The sequence below is a fragment of the Bos javanicus genome, chromosome 27 (genome assembly GCF_032452875.1).
Source record: "Bos javanicus breed banteng chromosome 27, ARS-OSU_banteng_1.0, whole genome shotgun sequence".
In the NCBI taxonomy this organism is placed as follows: domain Eukaryota; kingdom Metazoa; phylum Chordata; class Mammalia; order Artiodactyla; family Bovidae; genus Bos; species Bos javanicus.
Genome location: NC_083894.1, coordinates 26691062 through 26710230, shown reverse-complemented (window position 1 = coordinate 26710230; position 19169 = coordinate 26691062). Strand labels below are relative to the sequence as shown.

Here is a 19169-nt window from a genome sequence, read left to right as displayed (position 1 = left end):
GAAGTCCTTTATTAACTGTAGTCATCATAATGTGTAGTACATCCCCGTGACTGGCTGACTTGGTAACTGGAAGTTTGTGCCTTTTGATCCCCTGCTTGCATTTTGCCCACCCTTAACCCCTTGTTTCTCACAACCATCAACCAGTCTATTTTCTGTATATGTAAGCTTTTTTTTTTTTGAGGTTCCACATATAAGTGAGTTCATACAGTATTTTGTCTTTTTTATTCTGACCTGCTTGGCTTAGCATAATGCCCTGAGGGTCCATTGTTTATATATAACACATTTTCTCTGTCCATTCATGCCTCAGTGGGCACTTAGGTTGCTTCCCTGTCTTGGCTATTGTAAATAATGCTGCACTGAACAAGGTGGTGCATATCTCTTTTTAAGTTAGTATTTTCGCTTTCTTTAGATAAAAATACTCAGAATTAGCATTGCTGAATCATCTGGTAGTTTTATTTTTAATTTTTTGAGGAACCCCCATACTGTTTTCCATGGTGGCTACATCAGCTTACAATTCCCACCGACAGTGCACAAGGGTTCCCTTTTCTCCATATCCTCTCCAAGACTCATTATTTTGTCTTTTTGATAATAGCCAGTTTGACAGGCATGAGGTGATCATCTTGAGGTTTTGATTTGCATTTTCCTGATGATTAGTGATGTGAAGCATCTTTGCATGTACCTCTTGACCACCTGTGTGTCTTCTTTGGAAAATGTCTCTTCAGATCCTCTGCTCATTTTCTAATTGAGTGGTTTTTTTTGCTGTTGAGTTCCATGAGTTGATGTATTTTGGGTATTAACGCCTTATCAGATGTATGATATGCAGATATATTCTCTCACTGACTCGGTTGCCTTTTCATTTTGTTGATGTTTCTTTGCTGTGCAGAAACTTACGAGTATGATGTCTCACCTGTTTAGTTTTGCTTTTGTTGCCTTTGCTTTTAATGTTGAATCTGAAAAATTGCCAAAATGAATGTCACAGAGCTTACTGCTTCTGTTTTCTTCCAAGATTCTTACGGTTTCAAGTCTTACATTCAGGTCTTTAATCCATTTTAAAATGATTTTTGCATATGATATAAGATAGTGGTCCAATTTCATTCTTTTGAATGTGGCTGTCCCGTTTTCGCAGAACCATTTGTTGAAGAGACTGTCCTTTCCTTGTTGTATAGTCTTAGCACTTTTGTCGTAAATTAATTCACCATAGATGCATAGGTTTATTTCTGGATTCTCTGTTCTGTCCCATTGATCTGCATGTTTGTTCTCATGTCAGTGCCATACTGTTTCAGTAATTTTCCTTTGTAATATTGGGAGTGCGATGCCTCCAGGTTTGTTGTTCTTTCTCAAGATTGCTTTGGCTTGATAGGATCTTCCGTGATTCCAAATAAATTTTAGCACTGTTCTAGTTCTGTGAAAAATCCCATTGACATTTTGATAAGGATTGCAATGAATCTTTGTATTCATTTGGGTGGTAATAGGTGTTTTACCAGTATTAACTCTTAGAATTCATGAACACAGAATATCTCCATTTTTTGAGTCGTCTTCAGTTTTTCATCATTGTCTTATAATTTTCAATGTAGAGATTATTCATCTTGGTGAAATTTATTTCTAAGTACCTTATTTTTTTTGATGCAGTTGTAAGTGAGATTGTTAATTTCTTTCTGATAGTTGTTAATTTATAGATACTCAAATTTTTTGTATATTGGTTTTGTATTGTGCAGCTTTACTGAATTCATTATTCTAATAGCTTTTTGGTGAAGTCTTTAGGGAGGTATATAAAATATAGTCTGTAAAAAGTGATATTTTACTTCTTTGTCTGTCTGCTCTGATTAGGACTTCACAATACTCTGAATAAAAGTGGCAAGAGTAGGTTTCCTTGTCTTGCTCCTGATTTAGAGGCAGTGCTTTCAGCTTTCAACTGTTGATTTTGATGTAAACTGTGGGCTTGTCATATACGGTCGTCATTATGTTGAGATATGTTACCTTGGTATCCATATTGTGGAGCATTATGGTCAGTGTATTTTGAATTTTGCCAAATGCTTTTTCTGCATTTACTGAGAGGAGCACGTGACTTTTATCTTTCATTTTGTTAATGTGCTGTATCATGATTGATTTGCAGATACTGAGCCATCCTTGTATACTTGGAGTAAATCCACTTGATTGTAGTGTGTGATTATTCTAATGTATTATTGAATCTGGTGTGTTAGTATTTTGTTGAGTTTTTGCATGTGTTCATGGATGTTGGCCTGCGGTTTTCTTTTCTTGTTGCATAGTTGTCTCGTTTTGGTATCAGGGTAATGCTGGCCTCACAGAATAAATTTGATGCATTGCTTCAGGTTTTGGGGAGAGTTTGAGAAGGATTGATACTCTTCTTTGAATGTTTGGTAGAACTAATACAGTTGTCCTGGACTTTTGATGGGAGATTTTTGATTACTTATTCTATTAATTATTGATTTGTCCAGAATTCCTATTTATGGTTCAGTCTTGATAGTTTATATGTTTGTAGAAATTTATTCATTTCCTCTAGGTTTTCCAGTTTTGGCATATGTTCATACTAGTCTCTTATGATTTTTTGTATTCTGTAATATTGTAACATCTATTTCATTTCTGATTTTTAATTGGAGGATAATTGCTTTACAATACTGTGTTGGTTTCTGCTATATGTCAACATGAATCTCATTTCTGATTTAATGTATTTGAGTCTTCTTGTCTTTTTTTCTTGGTTAGTTAAGCTAAAGTTTTGTCAGTTTTATTTTTTCAAAGAATCAGCTCATAGATTCATTAATCTTTTCTATTGTCTTTTTTAGTCTCTCTCAAATTTATTTCCACTCTGATCTTTGTTAGTTCCTTCCTTCTACTAACTTTGGGCTTCATTTGTTCTTTTTCTAATTCCTTGAGGTGTAAGTTTAGGTTTTTTTGAGATGTTTCTGGTTTTTTAATGTAGGCATTTATAACTGACTTTCCTCTTAGAATTGCTATTTTTTTAACCTTTCATAAGTTTTGGTACATTGTATTTCTATTTTCATTTTTTCAAGGTGTTTTTAAAATTTCTTCTTTGACCCAGCAATTAGCAGCATACAGTAAGTCCCCTACGTACCAACTTTCAAGTAGTAAACTTTCAAAGAGGCAAATGTGTGTTTCCATGTCCAATCACATAAGGCACGGGTGAAATTGTAGCTTGACCTCCATCTGCTGTTGCTGACGATCCTTCAGCTCTGCTATCTCCTACCTCCTCTCCCTCCTCCAGTCTTTTAGCTCTTTTTGCCTGTTCACTTGATGCCAGCCCTGGTATGTCAGCTGTTGTACTCTACTACAATACTTTTCATGAAACTGCTCTGTAAGGTTTAAAATGTTTTGTTTGTTTTCTGTGTATTATTTGTATGAAAGGTATTATAAATCTGTTACAGTACAATACTGTATAACCTGTTGTGCTTTGTTGGACTTAACAAATTGGACTTAGGAATGTGCTCAGAACAGAACTTGTTCATATGTAGTGGACTTACTCTGTTGTTATTTGTGAATCCTCTAGCTTCTTGTAATTGAGTTTTAGTTTTATATACCATTGTGGTCAGAAAAGGTGCTTGATGTGATTTAAGGCTTGTTTTGTGCCTTATCATATTAGCTATTCTGGAGAATGTTGAGTGGGCACTTGAGAATAGTATATATTCTTTCTGTGATCTTTGGATGGAATGCTCTTTATATATCTGTTAAGTGCATATGGTTCACATGTTGATGCCTAAAGTGTTAGTCGCTCAGTCATATCTGACTCTTTGCAACCCCATGGACTGTAGCCCGCCAGGCTCCTCTGTCCATGGAATTCTCCAGGCAAGAATAGTGGACTGGGTAGCCATTCCCTTCTCCAAGGAATCTTCCTGACCCAGGAATCAAACCCAGGTCTCCCGAATTGCAGACAGATTTTTTACTGTCACTGCCAGGGAAGCCCTTGTTGATGCCTAAGGTTGAGATTATGCATCTGTGATGTTGTCATCTAAAGACTTGTAGTTTGAGACTGTATTTCTGTGATGAATGTTACCATCATCATTATAGTCCAGAGTATTATCAGACGTTTTGCATTCTTGTTCTCATTAATTAATAATAATGAAATATGTCGATTTTCTTGTCCTTGCTAGAGTAGTGAGTGAAAATTTTAATTGTCAGTTGTGTTCAATCAAAGCTTAAAAGACAATGAAAACTCAAGTCCTTTACTTTTTTCTGTAAAGATGATGCAGTATTTTGGGCAATGCAGTAAGAACACTGAAGGATGGCTATTTATCTCATAGTCATACACAGTTTAGATGATTTAATCATTCTTCCATTATCTTAGGGTTCTAGCTTTTCAAAGCATGACTGGAAATAAGTGATGGATAATGATGAGTAAGTAACAAAATATTTTAAGGACAAGTAAGAACATTGAGATCCATGGTTTTCTTCCCACAGATTAATAAGAGCCCACTAGACCAAGTTGTAATTGTCAGATGGATTGACTTTTGTTCTAATATTTAAAACAGTTTTTCTTCTTTTTGTACTGTAAAGGATCTCTAAAAGTTAGATTTGGGAGAATGGCATTGAAACATGTAAAATATCATGTAGGAAACGAATTGCCAGTCCAGGTTCGATGCACGATGCTGGATGCTTGGGGCTGGTGCACTGGGACGACCCAGAGGGATGGTATGGGGAGGGAGGAGGGAGGAGGGTTCAGGATGGGGAGCACATGTATACCTGTGATGGATTCATTTTGATATTTGGCAAAACTAATACAATTATGTAAAGTTTAAAAATAAAATAAAAATTTTAAAAAAATACAAAAAAAAAAATCAATCCTTAAAAGTCAAACTGCTCAAGGAAGAAACTTTAGAATTAAAATTTGGTTTAGTGGACCCTATTGGTATACTGAGAGTTAAAGAAACTGGAAATCCTTTGTTGTTTAAAAAAAAAAAGAATCTTGAGTGATGTAATTTGGAAATTTTTTTTGGAATTTAATTTGGAAACTGAAAATTTTTTCTTTATCTTTAAGGCTTTAGGGGACCAGATACTATTTGTAAACCGTCCTGATAAGAAGAAAATTCTTTTCTTCAATGATAAGAGCTGTCAGTTTTCTGTGGATGAAGGTGAGCCTTCCTTTCTAGATACTTTCTTTAATTTGCAGGCATGTGACAAATTTAGGATGATAAAATTCATACTGTTTATAGTACAATTATAACTTAAATGGTATAATACTGCTTTTTTAGCATTATCATCTCTTAGAGCTAACAACTTTATATGTCTAGTGTATTTCTCGCAATACAATTTGAAATATGTAATTTGAAAGCTTTTAGGTTAATTGTACTTGCAGTTGTGGTGTAACAGGAAGTTCTTGTTCTCATACTTCAGGTGTACCAAACAGGAGTTTATTTCTATTTTACACATACTACTTCATATCTTGGTATGAAAGCTCGATCCATGATGGGGAAAAAATATACTTTTTGTGGAGACTGATATTTTCTTAAATAACTTATGAATTTTTGGTTATCCAGTTGGATAAGAAAGGAGATTAATGTTTTTCTTTCTGGCAGTTGTAGAGTTGGATGCTGATGAGCTCTATGCTGTCTTCTAAATGCATGATACTTATATTTTGGATTTTAGTTTCAAATATTTCATCAATATTTGGATGTAAAATAGAAGTGAAAGAGTTTAGTTTTGAGAAATTTCTAGACAAGTAGATATTCCCATTTAAGCAAATATCTTTTACTCTAAATTTGTATTAACTTTGAAGATTTATTAAAAGGCAAGAAAAATTGAACATTTTAATTATAAAATTTCAAAAGTAATTTAAACTCCAGCAGAATATTTTAACACTATTGAAAGACGCAGAGTGCAATAGAGTGACACCATTGCTGTCCCAGTTTGGTAACATATTGACTCTCTCTATGACAGTAAATAGAGGAGAGTCTATTGAAGGAATAATTTTGTAAAAGAAATGCATTTACAAATCTTGTTCCTGGAGAGCCCTGTTTTGATTATGATTTGTAATTTGTACAGTAACTCCAGATTTTTCTTTTATGTGTTACCTAGCTGCGGATACTCAGTCTTGTGGTGCTGTAATTTCATCAACCTAAAGTTACTTAGATGACCATGATTTTTAAAAATTTATTTGTTTTGAACTGTGGTGCATCCTCATTGCTATGCGTGGGCTTCTGGGCGTGGCGCGCGGGGGCTACTCTCTGAGTTGCCTGTGAGGGCTTCTTATTACAGTGGGGCTTCTCTCGTCGTGGGGCACGAGGTCTGGGGCTCATGGACTCAGTAGTTGCGGCTCACAGGTTCCAGAGAGCAGGCTCAGTAGTGGCGGCACATGGGCTCAGATGTCCCAGGGCATGTGGGATCTTCCTTCCCTGACCAGAGATCGAACTGATCCCTTGCATTGCAAGGCGGATTCTTTACCACTGGACCAGGGAAGCCCCGACTTTGATTTTTTGTAGGAAATAGAATGTTATATTTTTGTAAGAATTCTCATCAAGAGTGCCTTGTATACAGTTGGTTCTCTATTAATGTTTGTTAATGAAGTGAAAATTTGCAAAGTATTACGGCTCTTCTATAATGCCATTTCTCTGAATAAGCTTCCTGTATGTAAACAGGCTAGTAGTCAACTCCTCCTGTAAATTGTAATGATAGGTGCTCATTCAAGAAAGATTCAGCTGAGCAATTTTTGTTTTGCCTGTGTCTCTTTTACTTGGAGTTTTGCTGTTATATGAACTTTGATAATTGTCAGATTGAGTTCTTCCTATTTAAAACCATAAAAATGGACTTGATCTTTAAGTCCTGAATTTAAATAAACAACTGATTCCTTAAGCATAATTAATCCATTTGAAAAAAAATTTTCATAGTCTTAAACTTAACACTAGCATCACATTTTCAAATAGTCAGAAAGATATAGTAAAAAGCAGATGTACTTTTCCTTTCTCTGGTTCCAGTCCCTTTCTTTTATGGCAAGTAACTGGTTTTACTTTAAATTCTTTCAGTGGTTTTTCCCATATTGCTAAATAATATGTTTATACTGTTATTTATTTTTAGCTTGAAATATTGTCTACTGACTTGCTGTTGTCCGTAGTCACTGTGTGGTATCCGGCTCTCTGCAGCCCCATGAACTGCAGCGTGCCAGGCTTCCCTGTCCTTCACTACCTCCTTGAGTTTGCTCAAACTCACGTCCATTGAGTCAGTGATGCCATTCAACCATCTCATCCTCTGTTGCCCGCTTCTCCTCTTGCTCCCAGCATCAAGGTCTTTTCCAATGGGCTTCTTTGCATCAGGTGGCCAGAGTTTTGGAGCTTCAGCATCAGTCCTTCCAGTGAATATTCAGGACAGATCTCCTTTAGGATTGACTAGTTGGATCTCCTTGCAGTCCAAGGGACTCTCAAGAGTCTTCTCCAACACCACAGTTCAAAAGCATCAGTTCTTTGGAACTCAGCTTTCTTCATGGTCCAAGTCTCACATCCATACATGACAACTGGAAAAACCATAGCTTTTACTGTATGGACCTTTGTCTGCAAAGCGATGTCTCTGTTTTTTAATACACTGTCTAGAGTTTTCATAGGTTTTTTTCCAAGAAGCAAGCATCTTTTAATTTTGTGGCTGCAGTTACCATTGGCAGTGATTTTAGAGCCCAAGAAAATGAAATCTGACACGGTTTCCACTTTTTACCCATCTATTTGCCATGAAGTGATGGGACTGGATGCCATAATCTTTGTTTTCTGAATGTTAAATTTTAAGCCAGCTTTTTTCACTCTCGTCTTTGACCTACATCAAGAGGTTCTTTAGTTCTTCTTTACTTTCTGCCACTAGAGTGATGTCATCTGCATAGCTGAGGTTATTGATATTTCCCCTGGCAGTCTTGATTCCAGCTTGTAAGTCATCCAGCCCAGCATTTCATATGATGTACTCTGCGTATAAGTTAAATAAGCAGGGTGACAGTACACAACCTTGATGTACTCATTTCCCAGTTTTGAACCAGTCCGTTGTTCCATGTCCAGTTCTAACTGTTGCTTCTTGTCCTGCATGCAGGTTTCTTAGGAGACAGATAAGATGGTGTGGTATTCCCATTTCTTCAAGAATATTCCAGTTTGTTGTGATCCACTCAATCAAAGGCTTTAGCATAGTCAATGAAACAGAAGTAGATTTTTTAAAAATTCCCTTTGCTTATTTAATGATCCAGTGTATGTTGGCAATTTGATCTCTGGTTCCTCTGCCTTATCTAAATCCAGCTTGTACATCTGGATGTTCTCGGTTCACATATTACTGAAGCCTAGCTTGAAAGATTCTGAGCATAATCTTGCTAGCATGTGAAATGAGTGCAATTTGCAGTAATTTGAGCATTCTTTGGCATTGCTTTTCTTTGGAGTTGAAATGAAAACTTATCTTTCCCAGACTTGTGGCCATTGCTCTGAGTTTTCCAAATTTGTTGGTATATTGAGTGCAGCAGCTTAACAACACCGTCTTTTAGGATTTGAAATAGCTCAGCTGGAATTCAATCACCTCCAGTAGCTTTGTTCATAGCAATGCTTCCTAAGGCCCACTTGACTTTGAACTCCAGGATGTCTGGCTCTAGGTAAGTGATCACACTGTTGTGGTTATCTGGGTCATTAAGAGCTTTTTTGTATAGTTCTTCTGTGTATTCTTGCCACCTCTTCTTAATCTCTTCTGCTTCTGTTAAGTCCATACCGTTTCTGTCCTTTATTGTACCCATCTTTGCATGAAATGTTGTTTTGGTATCTCCAATTTTCTAAAAGAGATCTCTAATCTTTTCCATTCTGTTGTTTTTCTCTACTTCTTTGCATTGTTCACTCAAGGTTTTCCTGTCTCTCCTTGTTTTACTCTGGGACTCTGCATTCATTAGGGTATATCTTTCCCTTTCTCCTTTGCCTTTTGCTTCTCTCCCTTTCTCAGGTGTTTATAATGCTTCCTCAACCACTTTGCCTTCTTGCATTTCTTTTTCTTATCGATGGATTTGGTCACCACCTCCTATACAATATTACAAACCTACGTCCATAGTTCTTCAGACACTCTGTCTACCATATCTAGTCCTGTGAATCTATTTGTCACTTCTACTGTATGATCATAAGGAATTTGATTTAGGGCATACCTGAATGGCCTAATGTTTTTCTCTACTTTCTTCAATTTGAGCCTGAATTTTACGATAAGGAACTGGTGATCTGAGACATAGTAAGCTCTTGTTTTTGCTGACTGTATAGATCTTCTCCATCTTCGGCTGCAAAGAATATATATAATCAGTCTGATTTCAGTACTGACCATCTGGTGATGTCCACAGCAGTCCTCTGTTGTTTTGTTTTCTATGACCAATACATTCTATTGGCAAAGCTGTTAGCCTTTGCCCTGCATTATTTTGGACTCCAAGGCCAAACTTGTCTGTTACTCCAGGTATTCTCTTGACTTCCTACTTTTGCGTTCCAGTCTCATATGATCAAAAGGATATCCTTTTTGCTGCTAGTTCTAGGAGGTCTTGTAGGTCCTTATAGAATCATTCAACTTCATCTTTTTCGGCGTTAGTGGTTCGGGCATAGACTTGGATTACTGTGATATTGAATGGTTTGCCTTCAAGACTAACCAAGATCATTCTGTCATTTTTGAGATTGCAGCCAAGTACTGTGTTTTGGATTCCTTTGTTGACTGTGAGGGCTACACCATTCCTTCTAAGGGATTCTTTTCCACAGTAGTAGATATAATGGTCATCTGAATTAAATCTGCCCCTTCCCGCCCATTTTAGTTCACTGATTTCTAATATGTCCATGTTCACTTTTGCTATCTCCTGTTTGACCACATCCAACTTTCAACAACAACTTTCTCAGAGAGAATATGTAGTATTAATTAGTTCTGCTCTCTAGATGGCAGCATAGTGTAGCATATCTGTTCTGGAAGTAGATGTTTAAGCAAGTGTTTGATTTGGGGGGGCTTCCCTGGTAGCTCAGCTGGTAAAGAATCCACCTGCATTGCAGGAGACCCTGCTTCAATTCTTGGGTCAGGAAAATCCACTGGAGAAGGGTAAGGCTACCCATTCTAGTGTTCTTGAGCTTCCCTCGTGGCTCAGATGGTGAAGAATTCACCTGCAATGAGAGACAGACCTGGGCTTGATCCCTGGGCCAGGAAGATTCCCTGGAGGAGGGCATGGCAACCCACTCCAGTATTCTTGCCTGGAGAATCCCCGTGGACCGAGGAGCCTAGTGGGCTACAGTCCATGGGTCGCAAAGGGTGGGGACACAACTGAGCAACTAATAAGCACAGCACGTGTTTGATTGGAGAGAGATCGCAGTAGTTCTGTAAGAATAGCCTGAATGTGTTTGTCTTGTTTCTGGTGGTAGCCTGTCATGACATGTGTGTAGCAAGCAGGTATTTTATGATAAAATTGTTGCATAGTGCATGCTCTCTGTGGAATTCAGAGGAAAATCCAGATTTAGTGATTAACAGTGCCAGAAAATGCAAGCAACTAGCTGTTATTCAAATAACAGTGGTGCTGTTTCTCTTTTGTGACCTTTTAAACTTCCGTTGCCCTACAATTCCGTTTAATTGCAAACGCATTTTCCACCTGCTCCTTCTTGACAGGGTTTTTTCCTACTTTAAACAGTTTCTAAATAAAATTCTGTATGTCAAGAGAAAGAAATAGCCTGAAACTGTAGGGTTTCTTGATCGTATTTTATTGGAAAAATTGTAGGGCGTGCACTTAGAATTCAATAGTAGCTGTCACCCTAGTCCTTATATTGGATTGTGGTTTTTCTGTCCCTCGTGTGTGCTTTCTCTGGATACTGTTGTTTTAACTTTGCTCAGCCTTTTCCTGTTTCGTACCTTTTACGTGAGTTCTGCTCCCTAGTGTTAACCTCTTTTCATTTGCTGTGTTTTATGGCATCTACTGGCTTAAACTCTTCCCATCACCTCATTATTTGTCTGTAAAGGCAAAATAAGGATTTTCACTACCCGCCCCCCCCCCCCCCCACAGATTATATGTGCTTGTTAGATATATTTTTAGATACAAGTTCTGAAAAATTTTCCAGTTTATTTTCTCTGTACTGCAGGTATTTTCTGATGCTGTGTGACTATTTAGTATTTCATTTTATAGATGTGTCTGATTGATAGATGTATTTTCAAACATTTAATGTTGCTGCAGCAAATATTCTTACAACCCTTATACAGTGGGATATGTATATGTATTTTATATTAATGAAATACATATAATTTACGAAGCTATTAGAAAGATTAACAGTAAATTATTTTTTACTGCCATTGGTGAAATACATTACTAGATTTCTCAGTATTGAACCATCCTTTTAGTCCTAGAGTAATACTTGTTTGGTTTATGTATTTGTGTGTTCTTTTCTTACTAATGTATTTAAGGATTTTTGCTTCTTTCTTCTGCGTGTTTGTTTTCTTACGGTTTGGTATGGGAATAATGCTGGATTCAGAAAAGGGAAGAAGAGTTTTTCCTCCCTTCGCTGCCTTTCCTTCTAACCTTTCTTTAGGAGAATATTGGATTCCTTAAAGATTATTTGAAAGCATACACCTTTGAATGTATCCAGCATACTTTTTTAGACGTTGTTACAATCTTCTTTCATTATGTCCTTCTTTAAGTATTCTGTCTTGTGAATCAGTCTTGGTAATTTGTCTTTTTATTCAAAATCAATACTTACTTTGTACCTGTGTTCTTTTGTTTTAGGTACTTCCTTTGTAGACGGAATATAGTTAGTCTTAACTTTCTGAACCAGTTGTGAGTGTCATTTTGTATTTACCAATTTTGTTATCTGATGTATCCTCACCATTATTTATTTGGAAATTGTATAGTTTATTTTTGGTTATTCATATATAAAGTATTTCTCCTTACATCTTTAAGTAGTTTGCTTATTCTTGGTATCAGTTTATCAACTTCATTCTCTTTTTACTCTCTAGTTGATAGATTATGAGAATTTTATTACAGTCTGTTATCATTTATTCATGAATCCATTTTTCAACAAATACTGATTTCCTATTGCATTCTTTGGTCATTTTGCTAATGTAGCGGGTACGGTGGTGAACAACATAGATAGTTTTAGCCTTCATGGAGCTTACTTATATTCTAAAGCAGAAAAGAGATGATATCACACAAAATAAAAAGTGATTGCAGAGTATCAAATGCTAAGAAGGAATTCAATGAGGTACGTGCTGAGCTAGTAAAATAATAGGAAGGGTGGAGCTCAGAAAAGACCTCTGTGGGGAAAAAAGATGAAGAATGAGCTGGAGCCAGCCTGGTGAAGTGTTAGGACAGTGCCCACGCATGCAGTTGTGCAGGGAGAGATCTCTCAGGTAGAAAACAGCAAACGCTGGAGAAATTTTTAATTATTTAATCAGGTTCAGTGGACTGTTTTTTATACAGACTAGAATATAAATGAAGTAGTTGTTTACATTTTTATGTAGAATTATGTAGAATTAACCACTGAATGTATAACTACAAGTGAACTAATGTATGATTTATTTGATTCAATAAATGTGTGATATATTTATGAAAATACCATTCATAATTGGTATTTTCCTGAAGTGATAAAAATTCTTGGTAAAGTTCTAAAAAAATTCATACTAAGTATAGCTTTTCTGTGATATACAAAGGTTAATCATAGTATGTTCATATACATTATGTACCGTATATTCCTAGAAAATCAAGTGTGTACTTAACCAATGTAAGAAATACCTTATATATGTAAACCAGAGTTGGGTTCTAGCTCAGTTTATTATTTTGTTGTTCAGTCACCAAGTCGTGTCCAACTCTTCGCAGTCCCATGGACTGCAGCACACCAGGCTTCCCTGTCCCTCACCATCTCTGAGTTTGTCCAAGTTCATGTCTGTTGAATCGGTGATGCCATCTAACTGTCTCACCCTCTGTCACCTTCTCCTTCTGCCTTCAGTCTTTTCCAGCATCAAGATCTTGTCCAATGAATCAGCTATTAGAATCAGGTGGCTTAAAGTATTGGAGCTTCAGCTCAGTCCTTCCAAAGAGTATTCAAGGATGCTTTCCCTTAAGATTGAGTGGTTTGATCTTGCTGTCCAAGGGACTCTCAAGAGTCTTCTCCAGCACCACAGTTTGAAAGCATCAATTCTTCGACGCTCTGCTTTCTTTACTCTCCAACTCTCACTTCTGTACATGACTACTGGAAAAACCGTAGGCCTTGACTATGCAGACCTTTGTCGGCAAAGAGATGTCTTTGCTTTTTAACACACGGTCATAGCTTTTGTTTGTCATAGCTTTGCTGCCAAGAAGCAATAGTCTTCTAATTTCATGGCTGCAGTCACCATCTGGAGTGATTTTTAGAGCTCAAGAAGAGGAAATCTGTCACTGCTTCCACCTTTTCCCCTTCTATTTGCCATGAAGTGTGCCATGATCAGGATGCCATGATCTTAGTTTTTTTAACATTGAGTTTTAAGCTGACTTTTTCACACTCTTCTTTCACCCTCGTTAAGAAGCTCTTTAGTTCTTCTTTGCTTTTTGCCATTAGAGTGGTATCATCTTTTATTAGTTATTAGTGGTGGTATCAGTTTATTATAAATTTATATTTATCATTAATCTGTATACTTTTTACTAAAGATGGTTGGGAGGAAGCAGGATTTTTCAACCTTGGCAGTGTTGACATTTGGAGCTGGATACTTTTTTGGGGGTCACGGCTGTCACTGTGCATTGTGGGATGATTAGCAGCATCCCAGGCTGCTCTCAGTGCCAGTAGCAGACTTTCCCCCACAGTGTGAGTCCCAAAAATGTATCCAGACATTACCAGCGGTTCCCTGGAGAGTGGAATTGCCCAGGTTGAGAATTATATTAAAGGTATAGTTTACATGTATAAAACAGAAATGCTACAATATGTTGTCTTCAAGCTTCTTTTCATGTGTTCTTCAGCACATTCAGTGATAGCAAAGGTAACAAAGTGAATAAGATTTCTGTCCTTGAGCCCAGGCAGGAGGAGGAATGACACGGGTACACATATTATGGTACAATATGCCACACAGCATGTCACTGGTGTTCATACAGTGCTGTAGAGACCCTGGGCGTCACAGCCACCACAGGAATCTCAGGGGTAAGATGCCCATTAGTTCAAAGTGTTGGTGTTGCCTAAATCACTTAATTTTAAAAACTGAGGTTTTCTCTTACTGACTTACATTATGTGTTTCCAGAGAAGATCTATTGAAAAGCGATGCATATTTTAACATCTGTCTTTCTCACTGTCCATCTGTCTCTTCTTTTGTATTTTATTTCTCAAAATGTTTTGTTTTGTGCCAATGAGGTTATTTGTTGTTAGCCCACTAGGTGGCAGTCTTAGCTGTAGAGAGGACATCTTGAGTGAGCAAGCTTTCCAGTCACACTGAAGACTCACCATTCGTTCTGTGATAGAAGCAGATATCCAAAAATGAGATACAGCATAAGTACCGAGAGAGTCTGTTGTGTGGTAATTTAAAACATTAAATAGATAAGTGAACCCAGAGTAGTTGAACCTTGGTATGTGATTTATTTCACAGAGGTGCTTATTTCCTTAAGTCAGAATCTTACTCATTTAGCGGCAGTATAAATGCAGAGGTCAAGAGGGTGGGCTGAGTGATTGATCTGTTGGTGTAAATCTTGGCTCTGCTCCTTACTAGCGAACAGATGCTCTGTCTGAGATTTCTTATCTGTTGGGTTGGTCAGAAAGTTTGTTTGGGTTTTCTGCAAGATGCTATGGAAAAACTTGAATGATCTTTTCAGCCAATCCAGTATAAAACAGGAGTAGTGGTGTCTGTTCATGTGTGGTCCTTATGAGGTTTAAATGAGTAAATATAAATCAAAATGCTTAGAGCTTGGAATGGAACCTGGCACATAGTAAGAATAATAGTAACATCAGGTTAGCTACTATTAGCAGCATTAAAAATATAAAGTAGTACCAAAATACTTGGTGGTTTAATCTTAACTCAGTGAATCTGTGGCTTGGCAGTTGGTTAGTGAAGTGAGTGAAAGTCGCTCAATCGTGTCTGACTTTTTGCGACTCCATGGACTAGATAGTTCATGGAATTCTCCAGGTCAGAATACTGGAGTGGGTAGCCTTTCCCTTCTCCAACGGATCTTCCCAACCCAGGTTTCTACATTGTGGGCAGATTCTTTACCAGCTGAGCCACAAGGGAAGCCCAAAAATACTGGAGTGGGTAGCCTATCCCTTTTCCAGTGGATCTTCCTGACCCAGTAATTGAAGTAGGATCTCCACAGCAAAGAAACCAAGTCAGTTTAGCAGTTAGTTGGAGTTGCTGATCTGTGGCAGTGATGTAATGTTAGGTGTTGTTCCTTGGAGGAAGTCCGATGACAATCTGGTTGTTCCTTCCGATTGCCAGTAAATTGTTCTTTTCTGCCTGGAAGCATCAGCAATTTCAACTTTATCCTTAGAATCCAGGATTCCTCCCAGTGGCCAGCCACTCTCCCTGGGGCCCTGATGCTGTCTTAGTTCATTTTCTAATAGCTATATGGTATTCCAGGTATGACTACACTTTAAAACACTTCTTCTGATGCTCCACAGAGAGAAATTTAATTTTTTGCTATGTGCTATTATTATAAGCTTTATAAATAATGCTCAATCCTTGTACATAAATATATTTGCCTAGTTATGTTGTTTTCTTAAAGTATAATTGATGGGACAAAAGATAAGGCATACTTGAAAAAATTTCAGTAGCCTGCCTATTGCCCAACCTATTTTGGGGGACCAGTTTTTACGCAGAGGTTTCCATTTCTTTACCTTCACCAATACTGGATGTTTTTAGTTGACTTTGCCAGACTCACAGAACATAAAGATTATCTTGATTTTAATTTTTCTTTTCTTGAAATGATTTTAATAAAATTTATACCAGTTTATTTTATTTTATTTTTTGTACCTATGACAGAAAATCTGAGCATTTTCTGTCCCTACATACATTAAAAAGTAATTAAATTTGGAATCCTGTGAGATTCTGTCTCTATTTTAGGCCCTGCCTTCCAGTGTTCATTTTAAATATTTATGCAACTGTAATACATTTACATAGTAGATGTATTATTTAAATACTGCAATAGCACTGAGCTAAGGAACGCCAAGGATTAAAGTAGAAATGTCTTATTGAAACAAACACATTGAAGAGTTTTTATTCAGGTGTTTTCCTCTGAATATAGCTCAAGTGATGTTTCTTTTAGTAAAAGGAAGTAGTTACATTTTGTTTTAATGTACTTTCAATTCTGTTGTACTTTGAAAAATGTGTATGTAGCACTGTATATTCTTTTTGGTGGTACATTAACACAGATTGGCTTCCCGACCGTTACTGTCATAGTGTCTCTGTCGTCGTGTCATGAGTGCCCTGAAGTGTATAAGCTCTGTACATGTCAGGTACAAAGTCAAAGTAGTTTGTCTTCAAGAAGCTGAAATTTTGCAAATCCTGGCAAACACAGGCTTGGTAAAAAGTGAACTGAATGAAATTTAATGCTGGGTGAAAAGTGTTTTTATTATATGTATTTTTTATCCTATTTTTTATACAGAGAAGTCCACAGTATAGCTGTTATACAGTTCTGTCATGTGTTACCTATTCTAAATAAGTGAGTGCAGTTTGTACATGTTGATAGTTAGAATTTAGCAAGTCACATTTAAAATATCAGAACTGTTCGTGTGTGTGTTACAGAATTCCTTCAGCTATGGTAAAGTTGGCACGTAAAATCCCAGTTATGACATACATTTTAAAACGATTTTGTGTGCTTTCTTGGAATTAGATGTTTTTATTGCTGACGTGGAAGTTTGAAGCTGTTTTTTCTCATATATCCCTGTTGTGATCAGACCTAGTCGTGGTAGTCACATTGTTCTTCAAGTTTGGCTAAAAAGGAGATGGCTGGGGCTTGTAGCTTTCGCTTAGAATGGAGGAAGCACTGTTCCCACTCTTGGAACAACAACAAACCCTAGACAGCTACAAATTTATAGTTTTCTTGACTCCATCAGGGGGCTTCCCTGATAGCTCAGTTGGTAAAGAATCTGCCTGCAATGCAGGAGACCCTGGTTCGATTCCTGGGTCATGAAGTTCCCCTGGAGAAGGGACAGGCTACCTACTCCAATATTCTTGGGCTTCCCTTGTGGCTCAGCTGGTAAAGGATGCGCCTGCAATGCAGGAGAGCTGGGTTTGATCCCTGGGTTGGGAAGCTCCCCTGGAGAAGGGAAAGGCTACCCACTCCAGTATCCTGGCCTGGAAAATTCCATGGACTGTATGGTCAATGGGGTTGCAGAGAGTTGGACATGATTCAGCAACTTCTGACTCCATCAGAGAGCTGAGGTGCAGGGCAGCCACCTAACCTGAAATTGAAGGAGAGACAGACACCAAGAAAAGATGGGCTACAAACACTTGTACACCTGGGACATGAATACTGAGAACATGAATACTGGTAAGAAGGATTCAGTTTTAAAATGTTTACTGAACTGCTAAAGGCTTAGTGTAGGCTAGCAAGAGACTGTAGAACCCTTGAGGCTGCAGACACTTGGGAGTGAACATCCACTCGATGGAAAGGCCGAGATATGTGCTGGACCTAAAATTTGACAGAGGTCAAGGCAGGAACACTGAGGAGACCCCGTTTATGTAACATGGGACGCAGGGCTTGGCTGAGGCCGAGGCTTAATTAGAATATCAGAACTCCCACTCCAGGCTGACAGGTGTGCAGAAACAGGTAGCAGTGGAATTCTGTGAGAGTCGCAAGAGCGTGGAGGCTGACAGGCCAACCAGGGTTATAGCATTAAGGGAAGACCTAAAAGAGCAGGTTGAGCAGACACTGAGGCAAAACCCTCTGGAAAAGCGGTCTTTCCACTGAATGCAGGGTATGGCTGGAGGAATTTGGAGCCTGTGGTGCATTATGGGTAACCATAGCAGCAACAGATTTCAAACCAAGTTCATGTTCTCATCATAGACTGCCTCGACCTCCACACGCTGAAGGGGTATCAGAGGGAAAGGCGTGCCTAAATCCCGGCACAAAACTATTAACCTCAGTCTCAGCTGTTCTCTAGAGGGTATTCTCCTATTAAAAAATTATGAGGTGAGGCATAAAAAGAAGCAAGGAAAAACAAAGCGCTTTTGAGAGAAGAGAGTTAATAGAACCAAATTTTAAGGACACGGGTATTGAAACTGTCAGACTTGAAATTTAAAATAACTCTGATTGATATGAAACAGAGCACATGCATGATCAGGTAGGATATTTCAGCAGAGAGATAGACATTTTAAGAAAATCAAATAAATTCTAGAAATGAAAAGCACAGTAACAGAGACAGAGAATGCCTTCTGTAAGCTCATCAGTCAACTTGGCATAACCAAGGAAAGAATCTATAACCTGCAAGATGCTGCTTCTGTGTGCATGTTCAGTTGTGTCCAACTCTTTGTGATCCCATGGACTGTAGCTCACCAGGCTCCTCTGTCCATGGAATCCTCCAGGCAAGAATACTGGAGTGGGTTGCTATTTCCTACACAGGGATCGAACTCATGTTTCCTGCGGCTCATGCATTGCAGGTGGGTTCTTTACCACTGAGCCCCTGGGAGAACCCAAACTGCAAGATAGGCCAGTACAAATTAAACTGAAATGCACAGAGACAAATGGGAAGAAATACAGCAGAGTCTACATTAACTGTGAGATAACATCAATGGCCTGAATGTATAATTAAAATCTCATAAGAGAAAGAGAATGGGGTAGAAGAAATAATGGCCAAGTATTTTCTAGAATTAAAGATGAAAGTGAAATTCACTCAGTTGTGTCTGACTCTTTGCGACTCCATGGCTATACAGTCCATGGCCTTCTCCAGGCCAGAACACTGGAGTGGGTAGCCAGTTCCCTTCTCCACGGGATCTTCCCAACCCAGGGACTGAACCCAGGTCTCCCGCATTGTGGGTGGATTCTGTACCAGTTGAGCCACCAGGGAAGCCCAAGAATACTGGAGTGTGTAGCCTATCCCTTCTCCAGCAGATCTTCCCAGCCCAGGAATGGTACCAGAGTCTCCTGCATTGCAGGTGGATTCTTAATCAGCTGAACTACAAGGGATACCCCTGCCCCCAAATTAAAGATAGTCACCAAAACAAAAGTCCAGGAAGCTCAGAGAACAGGATGCAAGATAATCCCTCCCAAAAGAAACAAATGACAGAAAAACATCTAGGCATATCACATTCAAAATGCTAAC

General features: G+C 38.1%; 1 protein-coding gene across 2 annotated transcripts in view; it reads left to right on the top strand.

Annotated features, from left to right (window-relative positions):
- GTF2E2 (general transcription factor IIE subunit 2) overlaps positions 1 to 19169 on the top strand; it is an 80300-nt gene that overhangs the window by 52261 nt on the left and 8870 nt on the right. For both annotated transcript variants that reach the window (XM_061404397.1, XM_061404398.1), the window contains exon 6: positions 5009 to 5102. In XM_061404397.1, coding sequence (XP_061260381.1) covers positions 5009 to 5102 — 94 coding nt within the window. The remainder of the gene's footprint in view (positions 1 to 5008; positions 5103 to 19169) is intronic.